Source organism: Neomonachus schauinslandi, chromosome 8 (assembly GCF_002201575.2).
Source record: "Neomonachus schauinslandi chromosome 8, ASM220157v2, whole genome shotgun sequence".
Classification (NCBI taxonomy): Eukaryota; Metazoa; Chordata; class Mammalia; order Carnivora; family Phocidae; genus Neomonachus; species Neomonachus schauinslandi.
In genome coordinates, this window is record NC_058410.1 from 134,109,897 (window position 1) to 134,127,226 (window position 17,330).

The 17,330-nt window shown below is 47.3% G+C and overlaps 1 protein-coding gene across 4 annotated transcripts in view; it reads left to right on the forward strand.

Annotated features, from left to right (window-relative positions):
- JARID2 (jumonji and AT-rich interaction domain containing 2) overlaps nt 1-17,330 on the forward strand; it is a 253,505-nt gene that overhangs the window by 174,363 nt on the left and 61,812 nt on the right. For all 4 annotated transcript variants that reach the window (XM_021697158.2, XM_021697161.2, XM_021697162.2 and 1 more), the window contains one exon: nt 13,749-13,918. In XM_021697158.2, coding sequence (XP_021552833.1) covers nt 13,749-13,918 — 170 coding nt within the window. The remainder of the gene's footprint in view (nt 1-13,748; nt 13,919-17,330) is intronic.

The window sequence follows — 17,330 nt, forward strand, 5'->3', positions numbered from 1 at the left end:
TTTTTTTAAGATTTTATTTATTTATTTGAGAGAGAGAGAATGAGAGAGAGCACATGAGACGGGGGAGGGTCAGAGGGAGAAGCAGGCTCCCCGCCGAGCAGGGAGCCCGATGCGGGACTCGATCCCGGGACTCCAGGATCATGACCTGAGCCGAAGGCAGTCGCTTAACCAACTGAGCCACCCAGGCGCCCTGTACCGTTGCTTCTGAATATTTGGGAAGATGTGACTGTTCCCCCCACTCTCCCACCCCCTCCTGCCTGCCCCCCTCCCTTCCTGACAGTGCCCCTGGGGCTCTCCCCTTTGCCTTCACAGGGGGCTTGCCTTGTGGGGCAGGTGCAGCATCGCTTGAAAAGAACCCTGAAGAATGTTCCTTTGACAGAGCTTTGCCCACTGGACTGAGATAGCTCGTTCTGGATTCGGTTGGGCGGTGGAATAGGGACCCATCACAAAAGTTAACCACTCTTACCGTGGAAGCTGGGTTTGAGACTGGGGGTTAAAAAAAAATCAGATTTTGGAGGTTGGTCACTTTTTTTTAATCTTCTGGCTCATAAACGTGGAGACCTTCCTTGTTATTGGAGGTTTGCTTCAGTTGTGAGGTTGCTCCCCTTCTCCTGCATTTATTCCCCCCCATTGTTTTCACATTCTGTTAGGATCACTCAGAGCTTTGGATTCTCACCCAGTTCTTTTCTCTGCTCTTGGTCCTCCTGCCCTCTCTTTGGTCCTGCCCTATGGGGGAAATGAGTGGAACCAGGCAGTAGTGAAGCCGAGGGCCCCGTCTGTGGCTGTGGCCTCCTTTGGGGAAAGGATGCAGATCTGGAGGCTTGATCACTTCCTGTTTGTAGACCAGGAAAATGGGCTCAAGCCTTCAGGATTAATGAAGGGCTTAATTGAACAGGAAGTCTTCCAGTCTTCGGGGTTGCTGAAGTGGTGCATGTGGCTGGGGTGTTTATCTTGTCTTCCCTGAGAGATTGGACTTCGTTTGTTTCCTGGAACTAAATGGAGGTCAGAAATCGTCAGGGAGCTGAGCTACTCAGAAGGAAACCTACTAGTCTGTGGGCTACAGCATGAGGCGGGGTAAGGGTGTGTTTGGATTTCTGCATACTCCCCGTCTCACCTCCTGGAGTTCCTACTTGCAGGCTTTGCTCAGATCCTGGAGAAGTCCACTGAGCGATTTCTGTAGTATCCTGGCAAATACAGATATGAGGAGCGATAAGTCACTCATCTTAGTATCAGCAGGGGTTTGTTGGTTAAATGGCTGTAAGTGAGATAAACATTCAACAAGCTTCCCTGTGGTCAAAATGACATTCCTCCCTTGGAGAAACGTCTGTTGTGCTGTAAGTTAGGTCCAGTCAGGAGACCTTCTCACCAGACCCTTCTGAGGATTCATTTTAGCCACCCACAGTTACGGTGGGCATGTATGTTCATTCTCTGCTTGTCATTTGCAGTGGACTCTTTCTAGTGCATTCATGACATCAGGTAAAGGCCCCGTGGTTCATACCTGCAAAAGCGGACTGCGCCTGCCAGGTGGCTGATGGGGAGGAACTGGGAGGACTTTTATACTGGAGAGCGGTACCTTACCTGAGGTCATGGATGGTTTTTGGAAATGTAATGAGATCGAATATCGTGAGTTCACTTGTAAGATGTGATGAGTGCACCTCTCCCTCCCTCATTCCCCTTTACTTTTCTGGCTTAAGAGATCACTTGGTTTGGTTTGAGTCAGCAGATGACATTTGGAAAGATGTTTTCTGCTTCCCAGCCTGACGTACAGTTACCCTGCGCAGCCTTAGAATATGGGTGGGAGATTCAGCATTGCTTGGAGGATATTCTAGGCATTGATAGGAAGGTGATTTTCCTACTCTTCTTGCCTTTGACTCCCTTTTGCCTTCTTTGTGTGTGTGTGTGTGTGTGTGTGTGTGTGTTTAATTTTTAAATTTTTAAAAATTCCAGTGTAGTTAACACAGTGTCGTATGTTTCAGATGTGCAATTTAGGGATTCAGCACTTCCCTACATCCCCCGGTGCTCATCACAAGTGCCCTCCTTAATCCCCTTCACCTATTTCACCCATCTCCCCACCCACCTGCCCTCTAGTAACTACCAGTTTGTTCTCTAGTAGAGTTAAGAGTCTGTTTCTTGGGTGCCCAGGTGGATTAGTTGGTTGAGTGGCTGGCTCTTGATTTTGGCTCAGGTCGTGGTATCAGGGTCGGGCTCCTTGCTCAGCAAGGAGTCTGCCTGAGATTCTCTCTTTGCCCCTCCCCCCATGTTTGTGCTTACTCATGTACTCTCTCAAATGAATCTTTAATAAAAAAAGAGTCTGTTTCTTGGTTTGCCTCTCTTTTTTTCCCCCTACGATCATTTGTTTTGTTTCTTAAATTCCACATATGAGTGAAATCATATTTTGTCTTTCTCTGACTGTCTTATTTCACTTAGCATTATACTCTCTGGCTCCACCCATGTTGTTGCAAATGGTAAGATTCCATTTTTTTTTTATAGCTTAATAATATTCCAATTCATATATACACCATATCTTCTTTATCCGTTCATCTGTTGACAGTCTTTTGCCTTCTTTGGATTGACACGCTTTCCTTGTTTTTTATGTAAGTTTCCGTGCCGCTGACATGTCTCCTAGATTCATAATGGCAGCTGGTGCAGAAGTGCCAAGGAGCTTGAGAGGACTGGCTGAGTCTGGGACTCCACGGGAGCTCCTGTTTTCCAGTGTAAGAATTAAGTGCCATTACTCCAGATCACGAAGCACAAACAATAGAAAGGAGGATACTCGCTGTTTTTATATTCATTAGCCACTAGCAGATTCTTTAATTATGATCATGGTTTCTCATCTTTAGGCAATTGTCATAAGAGCCTAGACCTCTTTCATGAATGTTCAAGAAGACCCTCTCTCTCACAAATAAATAAAACCCTTTAAAAAAAAAAAAAGGTATGCCTGGGTGGCTCAGTCAGTTAAGCGTCTGCCTTAGGCTCAGGTAATAATTCCAGGGTCCTGGGATCGAGCCCCGCATCAGGCTCTCTGCTCAGCTGGGATCCTGCTTCTCCCTCTGCCTTTGCCTGCTACTCCCCCTGCTTGTGCTCTCTTGCTCTCTGTGTAAAATAAATAAATAAAATCTTTAAACGTTCAAGAAGAGAGAATGTGTGAAGTGTCGTGAATCTTTTTACTACAGAACAGACTTCACATTTTGGGCTCCCTCGTGAAGGAAACATTCGGACCATGGTGCATTACTTTAGTGTTGCTTTATCTTTTCTTGGTGGTAAGATTCACTTTTGGGGGAGGCGCGTGTTTCTGAAGCTGGTCCTGAGGATTTTAGCCCTTGCATATTTTTAGGACGTAGATAAAATGCTGAATTTGAGTTTCCGCATATTTTCCATGCAGGCAAGGACCTTGAGTTGTAATTGAGTTGGGGGGATAAAGTGTCCATCCTGCTGCTTTCCTTACCCAGCGGCTGGTTTCTTAGCCAGCATCATTAGCACAGGTCCTAAAAATTGGTTAATGCCAGGGCTTGTCCTAAATCGGCAAAAATCAGAAGCCCTGCTTCTCGTCTGAAGACTCGCTGTTGCCATCTCTTGGTGCTTGTTGGCTACTTCATGGAATTTCCAGTGGGCAGGGAAATTGTACAGCCTCCCTTCTCTCACCCGTTGAATAAAGCATCTCCGTTAACTGACTTACTCTCTGAGAAGCAGAGGACAGGAGAAGCTGAAGCCTACGCTGGATCATTCCGGGACTGGTTCTGATCACTGCCTTTGTGCTTTGGTGTGTCGAGAGCCTCCCCGACCACGCGACCCCCTCGAGCGTGTTTCTGGTGGGGAGTTCCTACGGAATCGACTCTGGTTCTACCCTTCAGAGGATTCCACCCGATTTTGTTTTTTAATGAATGAGCCATGAAGCATTCTAAGATGTCATTTCTTCATGTTTTTTCTTTTTTTCCTCGAAGGAAAGGAGGAGGTTAGACCTGATTCTTGCCCCACTGAGTGATTCACTGTCCCTCGCCAGCCATCACCTTTGCCAGGATTCAAGGGAGATTTCTGGCCGCCTGCAATTGGGTATCGAGTAACACTGAGAAAATGCCTGGGTTTTTGTTGAAATGTTTTAAAAAAACAAAATTGGCAACGCCACCTCCAGACAGAGTGGAAAGGCAGATTAACATTTTAACTGGCTCTTTGAGGCTTTTAAAAACTGAATGGACTTTAGATAATTTGTTTACACCTTGTAACTACAGTATGTATGAGGAATTTCTTTGCCCAGGTCCTGGCTGGATTCCTGACTTACATGTGGTATCCTAGGACTCTTAACCTTTCTTGCTTCTGCTGTGAGATAGAGTTTTTGCTCAGGATTGCCACAAAACTGACTGTAGAGAAAGAGCGTTTGCAGCTCTTGGATCCTGCGGTTGAGGTTGGGGTCCCCCTCGATAAAAAGAGGGTTCTGGTGCCTGGCGTGGCAAAAACAGGCAGTTTTCCATAGGCGGTAAACTATAACGTGTGACATTTGTGACTGACAGAACAAAAGGGCTTTGTTGCCGCTTTAATTGTTGATTAATGATGATCCCTCTCAAACTTGACATGGTTGCTTTCTAGCTCACAAAAGAAGTCAGTGTCAAATATTTCCTTGATCATGACAGTCATGATTTCCAGGCTGTCCTTGGTTCTTTGACATTTTAGGGTGCCGCAGAAGATTTTTTTTTTAAAGCATAATTGCATAATTTTTAATTAATTGAATCAAAAGCTTTACTGCATGTTACTCTGCATACCATTTTTTGTGGGCTGGGCTGTCCCCATCCACCTGAGATTTATGTGCCCAAGTAATCGTTTTCTCAGGAAGATGCTGTGCTACATTGGCTTATTGGTATTTGGTGCTATTATTAAATTTTGATACTCTCCTTCCTCTTCCCTAGTCCTTTCCTCTGAGTAAAAGAACGCAAAGGCTCGCCCCCCCCCCCCCCCCTTTTTAAGGAGGCTCCACGCCCAGCATGGTGCCCAGTGCAGGGCTTGAACTCAGGACCCTGAGGTCAAGACATAAGCTGAGGTCAAGGGTCAGACGCTTAACCCAGCTAAGCTACTCAGGCACCCCACACCTTTCTTTCCTCTATCTGCTTTCCAGTGCCTGTGTTCTGAGGGAGTGTGGTGTGTGTGAGCAGTTGGGTGATATTTGAGTTTGGGCTTGCCTTCTCCTTGGGCGTCCGGTGTTTTGATGGGTAGAGCTGATGAACACACATATTTGTGTCACGTTGGTATTCCTCAGGGTGTTTTTGGGTTCTGAAGGAAGTTGGTGTGTTGCCCTAAATGAGGGACTTATTCATAGTTGGAAAGATGGAATCTTAAGCAGAGTGTAGGATCTTATAAAGGAATTGTGGAACGGCTCCTGGAATTGTGCCATTTAAAAGTGTATATATTTTAACTTTTCTACTCCTACCTTCTGAAGTGCTAGGCAGGATATTTATCTCAGAATTGAGAAGTTACCCCGTTGGCTGATTTGCAGGACAACCTGTGGTTAGAAACTTGGTGCTCAGAATCTTGAGCGCAGTCCCGGCAGGCATCTGGAAGATTGAGGTTCTGACTTCCCACTGGGCACAGGCAGAAAGTCTGGTATTTCTCATGTGGAATTAGGAAGTCACAGATCTAAGGGGAATTTATTATAGGAATTACTGTATTCAAGTTTTATAGATGAGGTCAGGCAAGATGGAGCTAGAAGGGGCCTCAGTATTATTTTCCTTTTCATAGTGTGCTGTCGGCTCTCCCCCCCCCCCCACCCCTCCGAGGAAATAGAAGGCAACCTGCCCTAGAGCAACTCTGTAGAACTAAAGCCCAGGTTTTGATACCCCTCTTCTTTCCTTTGTCCCACCCTGACCAAGCCAGTCTCGATGAGCATTCCTTCTCAGGGGATTCGGGGACAGCAGTTCCTTTAGGTACATCCGGTTGGTAGCAAACTTGATTCTAAATAGCTGCCTATGTAACTTCATGAAGACAGATACTGTGGATATTTCCCATCCTGTGGTTTTGAGCATCCATAGCCTCTTCCATCAGTTTATGAGTTCAAGCAAGGAACGAGGCCTCTGAAAACCAGTGTGACAGGAACTTGAGAAACCCCATAAGGCGAGCATTCTCCATAGTGTACCTCTCCTCCTGGAGCCCCCGACCTCCCTTTCCTGTCCTGAGACATCCTCACACCCGGGTAAAGCAAACCCTGGTGGGCAGCTCAGAGCAGGGTGGGAGGTGAGCAAAGAAGGGGGTCGTCCATTGGTAGGGCTTCTTGTTACAGTTGGGGATGAGTCAGTCTCTGGTAGCCTCCTGGTTCACTTGAGGATATGTTTATTTTCTCTCTACTATACAGGATGTTTACAACCATCCTGTGTGGTTTGCCCACAACTGCACTTGCATTTGAATTTGGTGGGCAGCTTGCCCTGGGCAGGGGCTATCCCCTGCTCGACCCCCCACAATCTCCATCACACACATGCACACGCGCGCACACATACAATCCTGATTTCTTTGAGTCGCTGCCAGGTTTGTAGTGTGTGTGTCTGGGGGTAGAATAGAGTGGGTAATTATTTTGGGGATGGAAACACAGGATTTTTTTTTTTTTTTTTTGAATAGGCCTTTCAGCAAGTTGGCAAAGCTTCAGACCCCGCTCCCACCCCGGCACAAAGAGCACAGCCATGCTGGTCATTTTGCATTTGCCAGACACGATGTGTCTTTCTTTCTTTCTTTTTTTTTTTTTTTAAATCTACAGACCCTCCCCTCCCACCCATTCCTTGCTCTTTGTTTAGAATTGAGATGTAATCTAAGTAATTGGATTTTACCAGCTTACGTTGTTAATATTGGAAAATTGAGTTAATAAAATGGTGTTTTGGCAGACACGCCCCTCCAGGGGGGGACCAGCTGGGCATTTCTTTAAGTCACCCGGTGTCCCTTGCTCCTGCCTTCTCTAGCCTAATCGGGCCCCTGCGCTGTGTCCTACTCGGGTTTGTAAACTTTCAGAAATCCCGGACAGAACTGGAATGTAATTAACCTAGAAATTGCTGTCGTGCCATATTTGGGGCTACCCTAGAGATGGAGCGCGCAGATAGCACTAAGCTGGATAACTCGGTCCTGTAGATAAGGCCCACGGAACCTGGGAATACCACGGCCACCCCCTTGTGAGTCGTCGTCTTTTTTTTTTTTTTTTTAAAGATTTTATTTATTTATTTGAGACAGAGAGAATGAGAGACAGAGAGCAGGAGAGGGAAGAGGGTCAGAGGGAGAAGCAGACTCCCCGCCGAGCAGGGAGCCCGATGCGGGACTCGATCCAGGGACTCCAGGATCATGACCTGAGCCGAAGGCAGTCGCTCAACCGACTGAGCCACCCAGGCGCCCAGTGAAACTTTATTTTTTTTTAATAAAGATTTTATTTATTATTTGACAGAGAGAGAATGAGAGAGCGAGAGCACATGAGAAGGGGGGAGGGTCAGAGGGAGAAGCAGACTCCCCGCCGAGCAGGGAGCCTGATGCGGGACTCAATCCCGGAACTCCGGGATCATGACCTGAGCCGAAGGCAGTCGCTTAACCAACTGAGCCACCCAGGCGCCCCCCTTGTGAGTCTTCTGACGGCGGGCGGTGTCCTCGTGCATGATCAGAGGACGGCGGGGGTGGGGGGCATAGGGAGGCTTAACTACAAAACACAAAATACTTCGCGTAGAACTTAGTTGGCTCATCAGTGGTGTTTCTTTACAGGTGTTGTCTTGCAGTTTGTTAACTTTCAAAATAGTGCCAGTGTTAAGTTGTGGTGTGTTTCTTTGTTCCTGTAAAGGTACTGTACCTTTTTTTTTTTTTTTTTTTAACTTAAACATGAAACATACTTGAAGATTTATGTGGGTAAAATTTTAAGTGATCAAGCAGAACATTCTTTTGGCTCTTGGCCATGCCAGCTAAACCCCAAATGTGAGAAGTCTCCGGAGAAAAATGGCAGCTTTTGCGTGCAGCTCAGGGAGCGGAAGGGAGAAGGGGGAGGATGGTGCCTCCCCCTGGGAGCTCCCGCAGCGTGATCCCGCAGCATGCACCGTGTCTGTGTGCCTGTCCCGCATGAATGGACCTGCGGCCGGACCGTCCTCCTGGGTCCGGCGGGTTGTGGCCCGGGGTCATTGTGACTCATGGACCGCAAGGGCATTATGCCTTGTGGTGGGATGGCCTCTTGTGTATCACGGTGGTCGAGAAGCCATCACTTGGCTTCTATCGGACGATGCTGCTGGTGGGCGCATGGCTCAGTGAATTCTTAACTAAGTGATGACCGTGGACATGGTAGAAAGGGGACCATGTGGGCAGGTGCTTTGTAGATTCCTATGAAATGGATCCGCAATGACACTGGTTCCCGGTTGACCTTTGGGTAGACTTAGGGATGGCTGGTCACTTTCCCTGGGGCAGAACCACATGCCTCTCCCTCTCCCGTTCCTGTTGGGTCTCTTTGAGGGCCACCCACCTCTCCCCGGCACCTCTGGATAGCATTCAGTCTGCCCCTCTGCTCCGAAAACATGGCGTGTTTAATGCTGTGATTCCTCAGGAATGGATGGTGCGTGTTTATCCGTGGTACAGCATGCCGCGTTCCTGCCGTGCCCTCCCCACGTCGATGGAGGGCGTGTCTTCTGTAAAGCAGCCAGCCATGGCAAGAGGAAGGGGAAGGGCATTCCAGATGGAGAGTGCAGTCTCAAGTAAGCAAGATCTCTTGGGATATTTGCCTCTGTCTTAGGGCATTTATTTCTACATAGAATGACACTCAGATCAGATCAGTGAGTTGACATTCATCTCCACACATTTTCTTTCCTCCCTTTTGGGACACTTTAGCTTAAACGGGATTCACCCCAGCAGGGTTGAGTTGTTTTTTTTTTTTTTTTTTTTAAATGAATGAATTGGAATGGGACTCCCAGACCTGGGAGCTTCTAGAGAAAAGGCATACCAGATGGCCTTGCCTGTGACAAGGCGTCCCACATAGACGCAGCATGATGTGACCGAGAAAACTCTGACCCGAGCAACCAGCATTTGCCTTTTGGTCTTGTTTTTCCTGCACCCAAGCTGTGTGTGGCCTTAGGCAGGTCTCCCCCGCTCAGTTGGTTATCTGTGTAGTGAGGGTGATCTTGGCAAGATCCTTCCAAAAAAAAATGAAAGCCTTTAGCTTTTAACATTTGTCTTGAACACCAAACAGATAGCAGCCTGTATCTATATTCTCTGAGCCTGCTGTTTTGAATTTTTTAGTCTTTTACTTGGCGCGCGTGCGCACACACAGAAAAAAGCACACACACACACTCACACCATGGACGGGCAGTGATGGCGTGGTTTGACCCGAGAGCACCTCTCTTCCCTCACCCCACAGCCCCCAACCCTTGACTGTAGCACACGGTAAATAAAATGGAACCCTCCATATATTTATTCATCTATAAATACATTTATTCATGTTTTCCTCTGCTGGTTCAGTCGGTCTGATCTGTGTAACTTGGCTGGTGGGAAAGTTTGCTTTAATTGGGTTTTCTTGACCTAAGGATGTACCTAGCATTCTAGAATGAAGCCTTCTCTAAGGGGAAACTCCTTCCTTGATCAGTTAATAAAACAAACATGAGACTGCATCATGCTCTGGTTGATCCCTTCTGTGGTTTGGATGAGGAACACAGGTCCTCTGTGCTTTCTATATGCTGGTGTTTCTGTGGACCACCAGTGGGCAGTGGGGGGCCATCTGGCTATCCCTCAAGGCCCCACATAGTGTTCTCCACTTGACCCCAGGAACCCCATTCTCTTTCCACCCCCATGATGATTCGGAACCGTCTTCATCCAGAGGGTGTTGTCCTTTTCAGGCATCTTCACTATAAGGAATGGATAGGACGGTGCATGTGGTTCTGGGTGAAATGTCAGCCGATAGAAGGGGGTGAGTGAAGTAAATGCCTCAGGAGGTGGGTACACCTGCTTGATGCTGCCAGAGACTGGCCCTCCATCTCCCTCTTCAGCCTTTGGTAGGTGTCCTGTGTGGCCTGCCCCTCAGCTCCACAGAGCACCTTTCCTCCCCAGGCCTCTCCAGGTGCAGATACTCTGGTTCTTCAGCATGTGGGAACCTCCCACCTACCCCTTCTTTACTGACTGAAAATAACAAGCACTCATTTCCTTGTATCCGGCATTCTGGAATGAGTCCCCTCAAACATTACCTGCACAGCCGAGTGTGCCGAGAGTGCTTACCCCCATGGATGTGGCCTCTAAGTTGTGTCATCCAAACTCTTCTATTGTGTGGAGCCAGCAAAGCCCAGCCAACACCTCTGTAATCCTCCCAGGACTCTGCAGGATGAGAAGCCAAACCACAGACCTGCACTTCATGCAAAATAAAGAGTCTTCTGGCTGCCCTTTAAAAAAAAAAAAAAGATACTGGTTTGTTTCGTGGCTCAGTTTCTGCTTTCATCTGGGTCTCACAAATAATCACTTGGGAGCTTGGCTTAGTCCTCTAAGGGGTCATTTATTTGCCTGCCATTTTTTAATCTGTTAATGGCTTTATTTTTCATGGTCTCACCGAACAAGGCATCAGGCAAAAGGTGAACAATGGTGGGAGCAGTTTATCTTTCGGGTCCCGAATGTGTGGAGTATCTTCCTGCATCCCGAGCGGTCGTTCGTCTTGCCCCATCCGTGTTTGCGTGTTGGACTTCCGTTTGGGCTCATGGTGTGTGGCATTTGTTTTTTTTAAAAAAAAAAAAAAGCCCTAAGCATCAGCCCGCTTGGCGGCCGGCAGTGTTTCTGTCCAGTTTCTTGAATGCTCAGCGTGAGAGTTAGGTCCATTCAATGAAGATGTACGTGTTCCTATGATTGCCAATTTAAAAAGATAAACTTTTCGGGCGCCTGGGTGGCTCAGTTGGTTAAGCGACTGCCTTCGGCTCAGGTCATGATCCCGGGGTCCTGGGATCGAGTCCCGCATCGGGCTCCCGGCTCGGCGGGGAGCCTGCTTCTCCCTCTGACCCTCTCCTCTCTCATGCTGTTTCTCTCTCGCTCGCTCTCCAATAAATAAATAAATAAAATCTTTAAAAAAAAAAAGATAAACTTTTCAGCTGGAATCCGATGACTGGGGTTATTATTTTCACAGGGAGGGGACTTTGCTGGAAGAGCCAGGTAGTTCTGTGGGGCCCATCCACCCCGATGGTGGCATTGCGTTGCTTAGCTTGTCCTTTTTTTCATACCCCCGCCCCAGTTTAGTCCTGTTATAAAGATTCCTATTTGTAACCGATAGAAACTGTAAAAGGCAGGGGGGAACATCACCAAACTCACAACCGTGATCCTCGTCGCAGTTTGAGAATCACCTGTCCTAGCTCAGTCTCACCCCCACCTTCATCGGGTCCTTCAGCATCTCTCCCTGGAAGGCCCCCCCCCCCGGGCTTAGTGGCTTCCCCTGCTCACACTTCTGGTGTGTCTCGTCTTATATACGGGCAGTCAGTTGGTTACAAAACTCTTCGTTCTCCGTAACACGGGGACAGTGGTGTTGCCTTTCTCTTACCATTTTAATATTTGGGAGTTTTCCTTTAAGTTGTTTAGCTTTCTGCTGATAGCTTTCGAATGTGGCGGCTTCACTGTGGTTACTCCTGGGTTTGCAAGCGCTTGTGATGAGCCGTAATGTTTGTACAATTCAAGGACCGAAGGTTGCCCTGTAAGTAAGGAGGGGGGTGCTGTCTCCCTTTTGAGCAAATGTCGTTGGTACTGGGCACGTCATCTGTACGGCGGTGTTTCTCGTGGGTTTGGGAACGGAGGCAAGAGTAGAGACTGGTCTGGACAAGGGGTGGTTCCCGTTTTTTTAGTTTTTTAGTAGAAAACTGAGTGTGTGTGTGTGTGTGTGTGTGTTGTGCTGTACTAGTTTGTACGGAGGCAAGAGTAGAGACTGGTCTGGACAAGGGGTGGTTCCCGTTTTTTTAGTTTTTTAGTAGAAAACTGAGTGTGTGTGTGTGTGTGTGTGTTGTGCTGTACTAGTTCGTCAAATACCAGAATGTTAATTTAACGTGTGAAAGAATTGTGGCCATCAGCTGTTTAAGATACTATGATTACTATTTTATGTAATTCCAACAATAGTTAAAGGAAGACTTATTTGTGCTTTAGTAATCTAGCAGTTTTTTTTTTTTTAAGATTTTTTATTTTATTTATTTGAGAGAGAGAATGAGAGAGAGAGCATGAGCGAGGGGAGGAGGAGCAGACCCCCTGCCGAGCAGGGAGCCCGATGCGGGACTCGATCCCGGGACTCCAGGATCACGACCTGAGCCGAAGGCAGTCGCCCAACCGACTGAGCCACCCAGGCGCCCAATGAAACTTTATTTATTTTTTTAATAAAGATTTTATTTATTATTTGACAGAGAGAGAATGAGAGAGAGAGAGAGAGCACATGAGAGGGGGGAGGGGCAGAGGGAGAAGCAGACTCCCCGCCGAGCAGGGAGCCCGATGCGGGACTCGATCCCGGAACTCCAGGATCATGACCTGAGCCGAAGGCAGTCGCTTAACCAACTGAGCCACCCAGGCGCCCCCTGGTTTTCTTTCATTACTCAGTACTCGAAGCGGTTTTTCCAGGGAGAGGGCAGTTATCAATTTCACACAGTGATTGATTCAGATTTAGATTCTGACCCATCCCTGCGCCGTCGGGTTGCTTGTGGTTCCTTCGGTTTTGTTTTTTTCCCCCCTGCCCTCAAATCCTGTATGTTGAGTGTCTTTATGAGCAGGGCTGGCTAGACAGTCTCAGCGGTTACCCCTGCAGGTTCTTGCCCTTGGAGGTGCCTACCACTCCCCTTGCGAATGGAGATCTTTACAATGAAGAAAGAGCTGATATGAGGTCATTCATGATAAATGTCCGTTAGTTACATGTAAACTAAAAATAAGGGAGTATTCTTATGTGGAAGCAGGAAAATTGACAGCTACAGTGTTCGGAAGGAAGTAAAGAAGGCTCGCCAAGACTCATCAGGATTCCAGTGATAGAAAGGAGTGTCTTGCATGTAAGATTTTGTAAAGGAAAGGTGCCTAGCCAAGGAGAGAAGTGTTGTGATTTGTAGACACCGTGGATAAATGAGGGGTTGATATGTATGTAGGATTGTGTCAGGAAAGAAGCCCGACAGGTAAGATATTCAGGCCAGTTTTCGAATCCCTGACAGAGAAGCTTGGACTTCACCTATAAGCAGAGGGTGCCCAGAATTTGTATTTCAGATGGACTAGAGAAATGGATTTTTCCTGCATTATAAGCTTTCATTCTTGTGTGGCTGGATTGGGGCCAGAAGGGATTGGAGGTGGGGAGACTGCTTCCTCCAAGGGGTGTGCGGACAGAGTCAGCAATGTGCAGGCGGGTGGGGGCCGGGGCGGGCGCCAGGTGTCAGGGCACAAATGAAGGGAATCATGTATGTGTTCGTGACAGTACCCCATTGAAGCGGACAGTGCTGGATACGTGTGGCAGGAAGATTTGCGTGTTTTGTCATTACTCTGGACTTAATTTAAAACTAGAAAAGCCATTCATTAATCCCGTGTCCTCAGAGGCCACATGCGGTGTTGGCAATGCCCAATGTACAACAATCCGTGTACAAAACATAGCCTTTTAATGAAATTTACGGCCCTCTGCATCAGGCCTGTGGTTTATGAGAGCGTGAGAGATAGAGAACCTTAATTAGAAAGAGTTTGCTTGAATTAGGGTCTTTTTTTTCTCCTCTCGTGTCCTGACTTTATGGCCGCACGTAGATCTATATCCTCCGATCTCTGCCTAATTCATTTTTAATTTTCCTTTGCTTTTCCAGGCCCAGGCTGCAAGCACAAAGGAAGTTTGCGCAGTCTCAGCCGAACAGTCCCAGCACAACTCCGGTAAAGATAGTGGAACCATTGCTGCCCCCTCCAGTTACTCAAATCTCTGACCTCTCTAAAAGGAAGCCCAAGACAGAAGACTTTCTTACCTTTCTCTGCCTTCGAGGTGAGACTGTGTTCCCCGCCAGGTGGGGAGGAGGACCCTGTTCCCAGGAGTAGAGTGAGCAGCCGGGCTCCGTGTTGCAAACGGCTTTCCATTTCCCAGCCTGGTTTGGGGGATGTTTGAAGTGACCAGTGCCATGGAGGGGAAGGGGGTATTGGAATCTTCCTATTCCTCTTTCTATTCTCATTTGACACATAAGTCCCCTTTCTTGGCTTCTCCACACTGTCTCACAGATCGTCGTTGCTATAGCTTTAATTTTACAGCCTGACTTTTCCCGATGATCCCCCTTCCTGAACCCCACCATCACCACCACACGGGGGCTTTACCAACACTGTGCTTTGTCTTGTGGCCCCCCCCCCCCGCCCCCCGGGTGTTGTGAGTGGAGATCGTCTCCTTTGCTCAAGTTTTGTAAAGTCTGTCTTAAGTCACATCGAGTGAGTTCACACTTTTCACTGTACTACTTTGGGAAGAATTTAAGCAGTACTTTCCAAGTACAGTTGACCCTTGAACAGCACAGGCCCACTTCTACAAAGGTGGTTTTTTTGTTTTGTTTTGTTTTTCATTAAATACATGGGTGTGTGTATTTTCTCTTCCTTACAATTTTCTCAATAGCGTTTTCATTTCTCTAGCTTACTTTAAGAATACAATATCTAATCCATGCGGCTTGCAAAATACGTGTTAATTGCCTGTTTATGTTATGGGTAAGTGTTGTGGTCAACAGTCGGCTATTACTAGTTAAGTTTTGGGGCTTCATAAGTTACAAATGGATTCCAACACCCCTAAGTAACCTCCACATTGTTCAAGGGTCCACTGTGTATATAAATGGTGAAAATAATGGTCCATTTACATGAACAGGACTGAGGAACCGAGTGCAAGGTCGAGGATAAAATTTTGCAATGAAGGTTGAGTTTGGATTTGCATGGTCTGTCTTGGGAAACTGGCTACTGTGGGAACTAAGTTCATCACGGTTGTTGATGAGGAATGTAAAAGATTGTCAGAGAGCCTCTGATGGCCATGGGAGGTGCAGAGGAGTGTTAGAATAGAGGAAGCCATGAATGTGGTGGAGCTTTCCTCTGGTGGGGTTGGTTGACAGAAAGTGAGCAGGAGGTCGAGGTCTTTGCTGTTGGTCATTTTGGTGGGGGCGGGGCTTGAGATTTAGAGTTCTGTACTTAAAAAAATAGTTTTATGAAATAAGTTACAGCAGGATTTCAGTATGGTAGAATTTTTTCATCAACTATTTGAGAATTTCCGCTTTGTACCCCATCACTCCTTAACACATTAGTTTGTATTTTTTTTTTTTAAAATTAAGGACATTCTCCTTTACTGACCCAAATTAGGACATTGACAATGATCCATCACTACCACTTACAAACCCTCATCTTAGATTGGCTTCAGATGCCCTAGAGAGAGGCTCCAGTTTGGAGCCGGAGGATCCAGGTCCTAGTTGGGCGTTTTTAATGGTCTTACTCTGGAGCATGTCCACCTCAGTCTGTGTCTTTCGTGATCTTGACTCTTCAAGATTACAGGCCAGTTGTTTTGTGGAATGGCCCTCCATTGGGGTTGTCGAGCGTTTCCTCATCATTAGATTCACGTTTTGCGTTTTTGGCCGGAATAGCACTTATAAGTGTTTTGTTGAGAGGTTCTTTGAAACTCCATATTCCATTTCTCATCAAACACTATTCATTTTTAAAAAAATCTGTATGGGCTCAATTCTTAGTTCATTCAAAGGGTCATAATCCATTTTTTAAAAAAATATATTTTGGGGCACCTGGATGGCTCAGTCAGTTAAGTGTCCGAGTCTTGGTACTGGCTCAGGTCTTGATCTCACGGTTCTGGTTTCGAGCCCCACCTTGGGCTTTGCACTGGGCATGGAGCCAGTTAAAAAATACACACACATATATAAGTATGTGTGTATATCTATATATCTTTTTATATCTGTATATATCTTCATTGATAGATTTTTTAAAATTTTAAGTACAGTCTGCCTACCCCTCGAGTGGGGCTCACAACTCCAAGATTGAGTCGCATGTCCTACCGACTGAGCCAGCCAGACGCCTCTTCTTGCTATATTTTGATGTTTAGATTGTCCCAGGTTTCCTCAGTGGAGCCCCTCCATGCTGGCTTCTTTGTCCTTTTTGCCCTGTCCCTGTCCTCTTTCTGGCCTTGCTTCTGGGCCCATCACTGCTCCAGGCTCATCCTCATTTCCCTTCCTCAGTTCTGGAACCAGCCACTTCTCCAAGGAGCCCTGTTTGGTGTTGCAGCGGCTGGGCCTGAGGTGTGCTCCTAGCTGGAGGGTCCTTTCTCTTAGGTGCTTTGTGAATGTGTGCAGTGTTGTGTGTGCATGCACAGGGACATGTGTGTGTACATACATACACATGTGCTCAGTTAGTATATCTAGATGTAGGTCCACGTCTGTGTGTGTATCGAAATCCATGAATTAGCACCGATACCTCCGATTTCAGTTTTTTTTTTTTTTTAAAGATTTTATTTATTTATTTGACAGGGAGAGACACAGCGAGAGAGGGAACACAAGCGGGGGAGTGGGAGAAGGAGAAGCAGGCTTCCCGCCGAGCAGGGAGCCCGATGCGGGGCTCGATCCCAGGACCCTGGGATCATGACCCGAGCCGAAGGCAGAAACTTAACGACTGAGCCACCCAGGCGCCCCGTTCTCCGATTTCAGTTTAACATCTGTGGGTTCAATCTGGTTTTCGTCCTTTTCACGTTACAGACTGAGAAACCTGGCTCTTGTTATCCCTACTGGGTTTGTTCATTTGATCAGTGTTTTCCAGCGTAAACCCCCCTCTCCCCACCCAGTGTCTGCTCCCACCCCTTCCTTCACCACGTGGGACCCTTGTGAACTTGCTTGGCTCTGACACTTTTTTTTTTTTTTTTAAAGTTTTTTCTTTTTTTTGGGCTCCACCCCCCCCATGTGAACACCCTCCTCCCCCTACTTTGGCTCTGACGCCCCAGCCTAGGCCACCATTGTTACTCCTCCCTCCCTGGTCTCCCTCCCACCGATTTGCTTTAGGAATGACGCCTTAAAGAAGGGAAAATGAAGAGTTAACATTCATGTTGGACATTAGAGGCTATTGAAAGTTCTCAGAGACTCTTGAGACACGAAGGGGAATAATTTCAGTTAGCAGCCTAGCAGCCGGACATCGCTTGGCCTGGACCGAGGGGAGATGAGGCAGGTGGCTCATCTCCATTAGGTTTTGCAGAGCTCCCTGCTGAGATTCTAGGGATCCCAGGGGTCGAGGGTGAAGAGAGAGAGGAATGTGTGAGAGACCAACACGAGAGGCTTGCACACTGGGGTGTCTGTGAAGGAAAGAGTGGGGAGCATGACCAGTGAGCCGTGCTGGGCTGTCATCCGTAATGGAGAGAACGTGGGACGAGGTGCTGGGAGGAAGGAATTTGA